The 12,945-nt window shown below is 39.4% G+C and overlaps 1 protein-coding gene across 1 annotated transcript in view; it reads right to left on the bottom strand.

Moving 5' to 3' along the window:
* The window catches only part of PKHD1L1 (polycystic kidney and hepatic disease 1 (autosomal recessive)-like 1), a 129,406-nt gene that overhangs the window by 23,945 nt on the left and 92,516 nt on the right, over window positions 1-12,945 (bottom strand). Inside the window, exons 52-60 of the mRNA XM_018570706.1 lie at window positions 12,417-12,608; window positions 10,847-11,011; window positions 9,706-9,852; window positions 8,784-8,952; window positions 6,970-7,058; window positions 4,478-4,620; window positions 2,351-2,480; window positions 2,122-2,240; window positions 829-958 (exon numbers count right to left, since the gene is read on the bottom strand). Coding sequence (XP_018426208.1) covers window positions 829-958; window positions 2,122-2,240; window positions 2,351-2,480; window positions 4,478-4,620; window positions 6,970-7,058; window positions 8,784-8,952; window positions 9,706-9,852; window positions 10,847-11,011; window positions 12,417-12,608 — 1,284 coding nt within the window. The remainder of the gene's footprint in view (window positions 1-828; window positions 959-2,121; window positions 2,241-2,350; window positions 2,481-4,477; window positions 4,621-6,969; window positions 7,059-8,783; window positions 8,953-9,705; window positions 9,853-10,846; window positions 11,012-12,416; window positions 12,609-12,945) is intronic.

Below are 12,945 nucleotides of genomic sequence, written 5' to 3'. Positions count from 1 at the left end.
GGACTCTTCTTGCTAGAGGCGGCTACCTGAGGGCTAAAGAACATGTGCTAAAGTCATAGTGGTGTGGTGTCTGGTGACCATGGTGAAAGGTTTTCTTAAAGGAAGTGATTATTGTAAGACACTTTCACATATAAGTATAAAAATATAGAATGCAGCAGACTGGAGTTCTGCTACACATTTCACTATTCACTAGGGCTAAATTTATCATTAGACACAGTAGCTGCATGCCTATAAGTGGAAGAAGCAAAGGGGCAGCTTCTCCCTGTATAATTATTGGCTACTCATTTTTTCCCCATAATCAGTAAGAATAATCATCTTATAAAATATTATTTACACAATATCACAATATTCATAGTCAGGTTATGACCAGGAGAACAAGGAATGATCCTGTTTTACAGAGATGGTCCCAACAGAGGGTAGTTACTTAGGGTGCTAAAGGTTTTGACCCTATGGAATACAGTGATGAAAATCCAGTCCTGCATTTCACAGGTTAGCATTCTTTCAGCATTGACTTCCTTTTCAGATTTCTGGTTTCTATCATTGGGCTGCATACATTATTAGTACTAGTACAGGGCTTATGCCTCTTTGACCACAGCTCGGTCCTCCCCTACCAGGGCAGTGACTATACCACCCAGCAGCTGCCACTGACTGTCAGTCACACCCTAACTGAGGTCTTAATGGAGAGTATTTCCAATCAGGGCCGCCATCCCAACATTATTCTTAGCACAGCCCAGCATATAGTATATATTATATATGCTTATATATTATATTAAGAGATTAGTACTGCACTCATGAGTTTTAATAAATTAGCTTTGTCATGCATCTTACCTGTGTGGTTGAAAGTAAGAGAGACATTTAAAGTGAGGTTTCTCTGGTCAGGTGACACAGCAATAATTCTCCTGGTTTCTGTCTGCCAGGCACTGTAACTTGTGGTGGTGATAAGGATATCCTCACCGACCTGATCAGAAAATATGTGTAAGTAAACAATACATTGAGATGAACAGTGCTAATAATTATGAATGCAGCTTTATCATATGGCTCCTAGCTGTGAAGCAGATATACAGTATACAGATGAGAAAATCCCAGGATCCTGCTGTCAGTTCCTACAAACCTACACCTATTGTATGTATCTTCTTTTGGTGTTAACCCAGCCTTTGGGTCCCTCCATACATATGCATCTCTCAACACATGTGCACAGGTTAGCCATTGTTTTTAATGGGCCTGGTTCACATGGTTGAGCTGTGTCAACATGGGCTGTAGAAAAAGGGTCTTGTCAGTGTTTGTTGTGTGCCGAGGGACCTACTATATAAGACATATTACTTATGTTTTCATGTACTGTCAATTTTTATTGCTAAGGCACAGGTGTGGAGCCGGCCTGTAAAGGGACTATTTACAGCTATGCGTTTTAACACGGAACGGAGTATTGTTTTATTGGTTTTTTTTTTTTATTCATCAACCAATTACCACACACTGGTAAATTGGTATATGGATAATATGGACAGTATAGTTTGCAGCTGCCCTACTATACAAGGCAAAACTGCCCCAGGATTCCAAGGTGAGTGGGTTTCAGTATGAACCAACTCTACCATAAAGCTATCCATGAAAAAGCCTTATTACGAAACATGATCAACAGCTGTCCATCCGCTATCTTTGCTGAACATAAAGGTTTTTGTTTTTAATGTTTAAAAAAAAACTTTTAATAGAGATACCCCATGAGAAGCACTTTCTTCTGCATCCCTATTTCCCTATACTACATGCCATGTAGTTATGGACATTTAGCTGATGGAATCTGAGAGACTTACTTAGATCACCAGGATGCACATTGGCTTTTGCTAAATCCATTAAAGGAGAACTATGAGATGAGTGATTTCCCTTTTGTGTCCTCCCGTTACCCTAAGGAGAACTATGGGGAAAAACACTGACCCCATAGTTCTTCTTTAAGACCAACTGAGAAGTGGTCCTAGAATTCTAGTAAGCATAGATAAAAGAGGAGTGTTTGGTGGTAGATTTTAGTAAAAGACATATACAATGCAGCTTTAAAAAAATAATTAGTTCATTGTTTAACTGGATTTATTTTATCAAATATAAACATCAACCTTGCCAATGGCCATTCAGTCATACCTTCCAATCCACAGGCTCTGCTAGATTGATGTACTGTGATCCGGCTGGTGCCGTACTTGCCAGCTTAGTTCTATATACAGAGGGTGGAAGCCCATGAAGATCGAGCTCTCCAAATACACCTACAAAAGAAACAGAATTCCAACATTTGTAAATATACTGGAACTGAAAAACAGGTATCATGTGTGGAATAGAAATATATTTAGTGGTATAGCTGTTACTTTGTACTTACCTAGAACCTTTGATCCCTGATTTGGTCCATCTGGCAATGGGAATTCTGGAGTTAAATGATTTCCTCTTAGTACAATATGTAGTTCTCCCTGGAATGGGTCTGTCTGCGTTCCTGCTACTAATCTTCCACCCTGAAAAAAGTAAAAAAAACATACATGATACCTGGAGCTCCTATAGTATCTTACTCTTCAAAGATCTGTTCTAACAAAAGTAAATTCATTTATGGGTGGTTTTAGGTGGATGGTAAGGAGATATATCCATATTGAGGAGTTTCAGTATGGGCCCTTCACCCTACAAATATCTGTGAATGCTCTTTCTGTGTGGATATATGCCATTTACTTGTTTCTTTGCAAAACAATACACAATATTTGCAAATTATTTCTTATGTAATACAACATTATGACCACTAGATGGCAGTAAGAAGCATAGAAAATAATTACTTATATCCCATGCTCCTTTAGTGCCATCTAGTCAAACGACCTTGCAAACTGTTTTTAAATAAACCCCAGAGGCACTCATTATCTCCTAGATAGTTACTTAAGTTTGGATTATCACAAACGTTGCTTAAAAACCATTTGCTATTATTGTGACATTTATGGCCAGAATTACTTCTTCTACTGCCTCATATAAAATGATATAGATGAAAAATCCAATAGGAAAAGTATTCTACATGGTAAGAAGACCTGACCACAACTCTTACATGAGCTTGTTGGGCATCGCATTCCGAAAATCAAGGACATTACTATAGAGTTGGTCCCCTTTTTGTGGCTAGAACATCCTCCACCCCACTGTGAAGGTTTTCCACAAGATTTTTAAATGTGTCTGTGTACATTTGTGGCCATTCACCAAAAGGAACATTTGTAAGGTCAAGTAATGAATCTGGGTGAAAAGATCTGACAAAAAATCTGTGTTCCAATTTATCCCAAAGGTGTTAAATAGGGTTGAGGTCAGGCCACTGGTGCAGATCACTCGAGGTTCTCCGCAGCTAACTCATCAAACCATATCTTTATAGAGCTGGCTTTGTGCTGAGGAGCACAGTCATGCTAGAACAACTTAGGGCCTTACCCCAATGTTGCTATAAGGTTGGATGCGCAGAGTTTTCTTAAATCCTTTATATCTTGTAGCATTGCCAGTATCTGAAACACCTGAACTCAATCAGGAGTAAAATGCATCAAGACCATGTAACCTTGACAGGCGTCACTTTCATGTGATGCAGTAGAGCCATGAGTGAGCATCCAAAATGTAACCCAGATGCATCATGGTTATTGCTTGTTTCTTGTAGTCTTGAAGGACATGAACAAACACCACCTTTGATATGACACTAAAGAACGTCCCCATATGCAATGCTTGGTAAGGGTGTGAGTTCCAAGTGAGTCATATGGATATCACTGCCAGGATTTTATACAGCTCAGGCATTTTTTTATTCTGAAACATTGGACTGGGGGTCATGGAATCCTCAGATGATTGCATGATAAGTATTACAAACAAACCTGTAAGCATGTTAAAAGATTTATTTTGCCTGTTCCGTCTTCAAATGGCAAACATGATTTCATAAATAGGTCTATGCAAGAGGATGAATATTGGCACCAATATAGGTGTTATTTGGAGGCTACTTACAATTACCTTTGAGTGGAAATTATTTTATATACCAACTATATGGCATAGTTTGCTCCATAAAACACCTCTTATAGTCATTTTAAAACATACAACTGATATTCAGTATGCTAATATGAGATCTATCTATATGACCTGTCTGTGGAATCATCAACTGATGTACATTTGATGGAGCTTTTGCAAAGACATTATTAATATTCAATTTATAATAGCCAAAAAAGTTGCTAATGTTAAATTCACTTTATTATTGGCTACCAATGACACAGTCATTTTAATTGGGGTTGTGTGAGGGAGGAGGTTTAGTGGGTATCCTGTATATTGTTATAATATACACTTTAACAGAAAAAGAAATACATTTTTGATATTTTAAAGGAATGATTTTACTACATTCTTCTTTACTCATTCGACATATGGATAGAGGTGATGGACAGGTGTCTACAATCTCAAGAAGGATGTATCTGTTCTGCTTCTAAATTGCATTACATTCCCTGTAGGAGAGTGGTCAGTTCCTTACCTGTATAGATATGTAGATGGCACTGAGTACAGTTGTTTTAAAGGTCCCTGTTGAGTTGTCTGTGAGGTTTTTTAACTCCAAAACACCATAAATGATAAGTTTATTCAGAGGGGGGATGTCTACATCTGTTATAACCCATTTGCCTGAAAAAGAAGGGACAGAACACGTTTAGCAAATCCAGTATGAGTCCAGCTGTGGTCAGTGTAGACTTTAAAACTGTCACTGCACTCTGGATGTTCTTCTTCTCGCAACTAGGGATAAGCAAACTTCCGAAAACTCAGAAATAAAATATGTAGGGATTAAACAACCCTCAAGCTACATGTTTGTACAGAGTTAAAAATATAGTCCTCACCAGTTACTGCTGCTGTAAAAAAAAAAAAAAAAAGAGAGACCCCAGAAAACTAGGGTTGGTGGTTGGGGGAACTTTGAACTCAGCGATCCTCACTGTGATTAATTATCAAGTGCCAGAGCAATATTCCCATGCTCTGGTTGGTTAACATTATCAGTCACTCATAGAAAATTGCCTTATCACATGTGAATAATTATGTAAACCAACCAGAGAAAGCTTGGGTAAACTCCTTGGATCCCATTTTCTGTCTGTATAGTATATCACAATAGGATTGACTTATCTGCGGCCAGCAGATGCAGTTTTCAGACAATACATAAGTGTTGGAATTCTCTTGACACAAGTACAGCTGATAGGAATCTGGGATGGCCTCATCCAAGTAATGGGCCTGAATACCAACCTGTATCACAGAAATGTCCACACAATGTCCACACAAATGTCCAGAGGTCCTTAGTGTTTGTGATTCTTAATTAGAACATCAACTAAGGTGAACGTTGAAGTATAAAAAGCCATACATAAACATTAAGATTGAAAACACGTTAAGTGTGGCTTTTTGTGCTTCTGTAATCATGTTTAAGCACAATCTAATAGAAAACACACGCATGGAGGACCTCTATGCGTGATGTGTGCTGACATTCCTGTGGTCCTGTTTATTGGACTGTGAGGAGTATGTTACTGGACGTCTCTGTGGGCACCTGAACTTTGTCACTGGAGGAGAGTGATTTTATACCTCAGAATTGTTTCAAGGGAACTGTCACGGATCGGGACTCATGGGTATGAACTGGAGTCAGGTATGTGGACCGTTTCCACTACACTGGCAGGGACACTTAGAGAAAAGGGTCCAAGCAGTGTAGGCTGATGACTCCCAGAGCTGGAGTACAAGCAGGGAACAGAGCAGGGGAACTGAATGAGGCAGTGGAAGTCGGTTTAAGCTCGAACTTCAAATACAAGGCAGGGTGATGCAATGCTGAGTAGGTGGCATGGGGTCACCCAGGATGTGGAATCTAAGGGCCAGCCAGTGGTGGAGATGGGCTTGGCTGCGTGCTGACCCCAGGTCACAATCCCTAGGTCCACCCAACTCACCTAACAGGTACAGGGTACAAACCAAAGGTTAGGGACAGGCTGAAGACTTCCAGGGACAAAGCGAAGCACAGGGTAGACTGTAGACAGGGATTTCCAAGGACATAAGCAAAGCACAGGACAGACTGTAGGCAGGGATTTCCACGGATGAAAGCGAAGCACAGGGCAGCCTGTAGACATGGATTTCCAAGGACAAAAGCGAATCACAGGGCAGCCTGTAGACAGGGATTACCAAGGACAAAAGCGAAGCACAGGGCAGCCTGTAGACAGGGATTTCCAAGGACAAAAGCAAAGCACAGGGCAGCCTGTAGACATGGATTTCCAAGGACAAAAGCGAATCACAGGGCAGCCTGTAGACAGGGATTTCCAAGGACAAAAGCTAAGCACAGGGCAGCCTGTAGACAGGGATTTCCAAGGACAAGCCAAAGGTACGGTACACGGGAAAACTTCCAGGAATTCAGCGTAAATCACAAATGGGGGACTCTGCAACTAGCTTGGGAAAGCGTTGCTCGGGCAGCGTGCCGTTCGCTGCCCTGAGTTTAAATTGAGACGAGAGGAAGAGGGATCCACAGGATTGGCCACAAGCGGACTGCACTGATTGGCCGAGAAGCTGTATAAGAAACAGCAGGAGAGGTCGGCCGACGCCTAACGCTGCCAGGCTGGTGCAAGTGTGAGTCAGGTTCAGAGCACATGCCTGGAGGACTACAAGCACCAGAACAGCCCTGCATGCCTGCAGAACCAGGGGTAAGAGATATGTATATACCTGTAGAACTACAAGTAACAGCTCAGCTGCAAGTCTGCAGCTGAACTGTGACAGGTACCTACTAGGACACCTAGGAAGTAGTAAAAAATATCCACCTCATGTGGAAAAGAACCTCATCAATATCACAGAGTTAGGGGTGTTTTTATAATAAACAATTGCAGAGCTATTCGTCCTGTGAAACTGCATGCACGTACGCTCTGAATTGAACAAAATCGAATGTTATTAGGCTATTTTTTCTCCAGGTTGAATGTTTCATTCAAAAAGAAAAGGTTGAGCCAGAAAAATACTGCATAACATTTTTACCTGCAGGAATGATGACAGTCGATCCTTCTTTCGGAACGGTATAATTGTTCTCTACAGATGATTGCCAGAAGGAGTTGTTAGACCAAAGACTGGAAATGAAATGACATACCTTTTAGTACCATGAAACATGTAGGCTTTATAATAAGTAATGACTAGAACTCTAGTGCCACAGCTTGGTGTAAAACAGGGTTATTATCATTGCTATTGTATGGACAAAAGTTAGAAAATGTACCCCCCAGCACCGTGTTTATTACATAAAAGCTCTAAAAAAGATGGTGTAAGGTCAGCACCTCCAAAAGGGTTACCTAGGTGGGTCTGAGACTGAATTCAGGTAACCTAAAAGCATCAGCATCTTTGTACCCTGTAAAGTGTTACTGTAAGACTTAACAACATGAGCACCATTAAGAGGTGGTGAGGGTACATATTTTAGCCAAAATACAAACTATTATCTCATGCTTTTGTGAGCTTTGGTCTTTTGGGGGGATGTGTTTAGGTTTCCTATCAGCCCTCCTGCTTATAAATAACATGGACAACACTAAGGCTGTGTTGAGTATCATGCAAACAAAATGTAATTTTTAGGTTTATTTTTTTACTTTTAGTATGTTTTTAACATTAAAAGGGTTTCATGGATGGGCTCAAAAACTGTAAAACCAGCACACGATGATCTTCCAAAGAAATTCAAACTTTATTCCACTTGCATCTATACAAAGAACAACCACTGATGCGTTTCTGCCTTACTCGGCCTTAGTCATAGCTGGTTGTGATCTAACACCAACCCCACTAAAATAGTACGCCACACAGGACAGGGAGAAACACTTAAGAAAACCTGTATCTAAAAAACAGTCCATCTGATTACCACTGGGTGTGGTCTGTGACCGGTATCCCATAAAACATGTCATTTTTTTTGTGTCAAAACCTCTGTAAGGTTTTTCATTCCATGTAAGTTTGGGAGATTCATGGCCACCTTTTGTCCTGGTTGCCATGAAGGACAAACTAAAAATTTAACAATTTCCACATGAATGTCATCAGAGAGGGAAACTCCTAATGGGGAAAGCTGTTCGGCTGTGAAATTTGGTATCACTTTTAATCACTTTCTGATGTGGTTCTGAGAAGAGACGTAAGTGGAAATCTACACACACAGCAATAATCTAAAAAAAATGTTAGGAACTTCTTTACTCTATCCAAAACTAATAAAAAAAAGTTTGGTGGGAGTTGCACTTTAATTCACCAACACATTTCCTGACTCTTCATGTTTTGGAGGAACAAGTTTAATTTGTGAATTCTTAGAGGGGTAGAGACTGATTAAATAGATACAGTATGCATATTATTGTATTGTGGTATATGCCTGACATCTAGTGGTACATTAGAGCTACTACAACTGTATACATTTGGTATTTCCCACTGTTCCCCCCTTGTTTAGTGTCAGCTGGTATAGTTTTAGATAGACCCTCCCTTTTTATTTTCTCCCCGCTTGTTCTTTTGTTTAGTGTCGGTTTGTATAGTCTTAGATAGACCCTCCTTTTTTCTTCCATGTTCCCTCATTTTATTGCTACCCTTTATTGCAGACACTGTGCTTGGAGGATCATTGACCTTTTACACTTCAATTGACCAGCAAACATTCTCTGTAAAGTACTTTGAAAAGGAAAACTATTTTGGATTTAAGCTTCTGTGTCTTATTGTAGCGTTAGACTGTCTGTTGATTGCGCTGATTCAGCTGGTGACCATACTGTCTGGAAAAAGCTACGTCAAAGCAGACAGTGGCTCTTGAAACAGAACCGTTTGTATGCATGGTTTTTTTTTGTGCTCATACTTACTCATGTAGTGCAGGGGTCACTGTTGCTTTGGTGGGAGGAGGTGGAGGAGAAGGAGGGATGCAGTTTTTGAAGTAGCACTGATAGACCACCAAGTTCACATTTGTGTTAGACATAGTTGTATCCAGAATTCCTGCCACTGCGCGTCTGCTGACTTTGCGTTTTCCAGACACTACAAAAATAATGTTATTGTGTAAAGATAAAGTACTGAATTTTCCTTATACTCCATATTATGTTTCAAAAACTTTGTTTCTAATGGTTGAAAATGAGTACATTGTTACACAATACAAAATAACAAAATATGCCAATTGTAAATAAAATTATAAAGCATATGTAAAGGTTAAACCTTTTTTTTTTATTTGTATAGGATTGTGAGGGGTTAGACAGTCTTCATAGTTGTTATTCCTGTCTGTGCCCCTGCTGTGGAGATTCACTTCTCTATTTGTCCTGGTGCCCATTGTCACTAAGACAGAAAGTGAGGGGAAATCCTAGATGTTAGAGTTGTCATGAGGGCAAGAGGCAAGGTATTGGAATTCCCTGCACTTTGGAGTGATTTCCTGTCACTGTCTATTGTATCTGTAAGCTGGGAAGTGAGAGCAAATCTCCCTAGCAGAAATGCAAAAATCACATGCTAGGGCGTTTAACCTTATGCTATGAAATGCATTTATTATATGTGAATTCAAAGGATTTGTGTTTGAAATTGCTCAGTTTTCTCATTCAACAGCTCTTGCAGAACAGCAGGAGAATGTATGTGGCCACTGTGGCTGCCCTCTGATCTGGCTTCAGCAACCCACTGGAAAGAGTAGGCATTTCAGGGTAGCAAAAAGAAGTTGAGCAACTCCATGCAGTAGTAGCCTCGGAAACTGATTAAAAGTGCTGGCAAAACAGCTAATTATCAGGAAAACTATTGTAAATGGGCACCTACCTAGGTAGGTCAGTGTAGTGGTGTTGTCATTGAAGTACCAGTCTCCATTAGAATTGTTGTTGTAGCTCAGTGGCTGTGTGGACCTATCACGCACATCAATTATGTTAAACATATCTGGTGCTTGAGTTAGGTTGTGTGATATTGTCACTTTTATATATTTATTTATTTATATATTCATTTTTATAGACTATGAAGAATATTAGACATCATAATTACAACTGAACTAACACAAATGTAGAATTCCACAGACTGAGAATGCTTTTTCTTAAAAATATCAGAGTCATCCCTGGACTCCTGCTTGCGCGATGCATCTGAGAAGAATCCTTTCTTCCTCTATGTTTGATTATTGGTTGTTTGCTGCCTGATGAGTGTATCAGCTAGCTGTCAGCTCATACAGTCGAATTAGTAAGGCAAATGTTAGGTGGGCTTTTTTAACAAACAAAAGGTCTAGTGCTGGAAACATATCCTGTCTGGTCACTTCTTTTGCTCAGTATGAGCATATTTCAAATATCTTGCATTGCAAGAAACTGTGTGCCATAGCACTTCCTTTTTTATACGCCAAATCCTCCAACATGCTTATTTTACAGTATATTGGGGGCGTACACTGTAGTAGAACCAAAATAAAAACAAGAAAAGTATGGTAATCTCATTAAAGGGAAGTAGCTCACAAACTGGCCAGCTAATATCAGACTCAGGAGGGGAGATCTAACCACAGTGTGAAAACCGTTGCGCCTTTTAAAAAAAACAAAACACCAAGACACAAGTTGGGGAGGCATTAGGCAAATCTTCAGGAGTGTGGAGAAATGTTCAGAAGCAGTAGCTGGCATTTCTAACTTGTTTTTAAAAGGGAAAGCTTCCAGGCTAGGTAAGTATCTAGATATCACTACCTGACCAATTGGGCAGGTCTTCTCCTAGAATCATGACTGAAGGACATGTATCAATGATCTGTAGCATTTATCAATTGTCAAGATTAGAAAGACTCTAGGATTCAGTTACATGGCAGTGTAAGAACTCGGTGACCACTTTAATGTTGGGCATAGTCATGAGTCATTCAAATAAAACAATGCTGTATTCAAGGATATTCTATATGAACCACAATGTTACAGTTCCCATCATAAATTTGTTTTATCTGCTTAATAACCATATCCCTTTACCTTAAACCCATAGAAAGTGGAAGTGTATGAAATATTTGAGATGAAATCCACTTGACTGAAATACCAGTTGAAGGAGTTAGCATTAGGCAGTAAGGCCATCCATCCTGGCTTGTGAGTTAAACGTTTTGGTAAGAAGGGAACAACACTGACACCTAAAATGAATAAAAACATATCTGAGAATTGTTCAAAAGAAGAAGAGATCACTCAATGTGGTTCTAATACTCTATCACTTTTAGATACTTGGAGGTACTCGCAATTATCACATTTTAATACCTCTCTTCCTAGTCCTTTACGATCCATAACCGATCTTCATCCTCTGGAAGAACTAATGTCAACCTCTGCTCCAAATAAATGTATGTTGTCCCTATACGCAGCCTTTCAGGACTGGAGGTTATTTATCTCAATGGGAAACGGAATGGTGGCATTATACTCCTGAGAATCTACATTCTATCTTTATGGAATCATCTCCGCTGTGCTGACGAGGGTGTGGAGCTGTAGCAACCATGCTTATCTTTGGTGGCACTGTCTGGTTATTAAATAGTGGTTGTCTATCGTTGGAAGTGATTCGCTCTATCCAAGCTCCCCAGTTAGCTTTGACCCTTGGACTTTGTTATTTCACAGACGAGCCCACAGGGCACTACAAGCGGTCCATTACCCCCCATCTGTTGAAGTCATCTAAGTCTCTTATTCCACTATATTGGAGAGTTGAAGACAATCAAAAACTCCTTCCTTGAGGGACTGGTTTAGCAAAATTTACCTAATATGCACTCTGAAAAAATTGACTTATAGTCCTAATGATAATTGAGACCGCTTATATAAAATTTGGGTCTGTTGGTTTGCGTATAAAACGTGTCTTATTTGAATGTGATGAACACTACCTCTTAAATCGAGTTGATCCTGTAATTTGCCATCAGGTTAGGTCCCTTTCTTTGATACACTTTTTAGCTGAGCTGTGCAAAGCAGTGGCAGCCTGGGGCACAGGGGAGTCACTCTTACTTTTCTTGTTTCTTTCCTTTCTTACTTTCAAAATCACACACTGAGTGTCTACTTTTGTCTCCTTCTGGGGATTATTTAATGTTGTATCATAATGTATTTGAGTGACAATTGTACTATATGTTAAATGGTTTCTATGCCCTGCTACTTTATACCTTTTATTTCATATGTTTGGAGTGAGAAATCTTGGTTCTACTCTTTGTTCATGTATCTTACTGAAATTTTCAATAAAAACTTATAATTAAAAAAAAAAGGAGGAGAAAGATGTTTTGATGCATACAATTTACAAAACAGAAAGTGTATTAGATAGAAAGATATAGGAAAAAATTAATATTAACTAATAAAGAAAAAAAAGGAAAATTAAGTAACTAAAAGAAAAAAAGTAGAAAAGGATAGGCAAATGAAAAGGAAAAGAATGGTGGAAGAAACAACAGAGAAGGTACTGAAAAAGTAAAGGTTAAAGCTACTACAAGTAGCTTGCTGAGGAAATTGTTACACGTCTACTTAGAACTTACTAGTAATGGTTTTTTTTTCTTCAATGTGCCTATAAATCAGTAAACTTACCAAAAGAGTTGGAAATTATAACATCTTTTCCGAGAAGGGAAGATGGAGATGGGTTATTGAATGCCAGTCGGTGAAAACTGACGGTAGAGTTACATATATAACCAGAGAAACCAACACTCCATTCACTACTTTGGCTGCACTCTGAAGGGTCAAGCAGCCCACTTGCTGGTACCACCTTTGCTCCCGTCTTTCCTAAATGAAGAAAAAAGTGTATTGCATAATTAAAAATTGGAGGAAATAGAAAAATATGAACACCTTAATATCATTCATAAAAAGCCTATGCTAGGGTTGGCTGGTGGATAGAGGTATCCAGATCCTTTTGTACTTTAAGAAAAAGGTAGGAGGAGCTCAGAGCAACCCTTATAATTCCAGTTCTGGCTTCTATGCATTTCAAACAAAGCGACTTTCCCTGCAGGTGGAGGATCTGGCCATTTCACTTACACTATATAGGCAAATGTTTGTGGACACCTGACCATCAAACCTATGTAAGCTTGTTGATTATCCCATTTGAAAATCATGGGCTTTCAGT

This window comes from Nanorana parkeri, unplaced genomic scaffold, assembly GCF_000935625.1.
Source record: "Nanorana parkeri isolate BGI_ZX_2015 unplaced genomic scaffold, ASM93562v1 scaffold39, whole genome shotgun sequence".
Classification (NCBI taxonomy): Eukaryota; Metazoa; Chordata; class Amphibia; order Anura; family Dicroglossidae; genus Nanorana; species Nanorana parkeri.
This window is presented reverse-complemented; position numbering and strand designations above follow the sequence as displayed.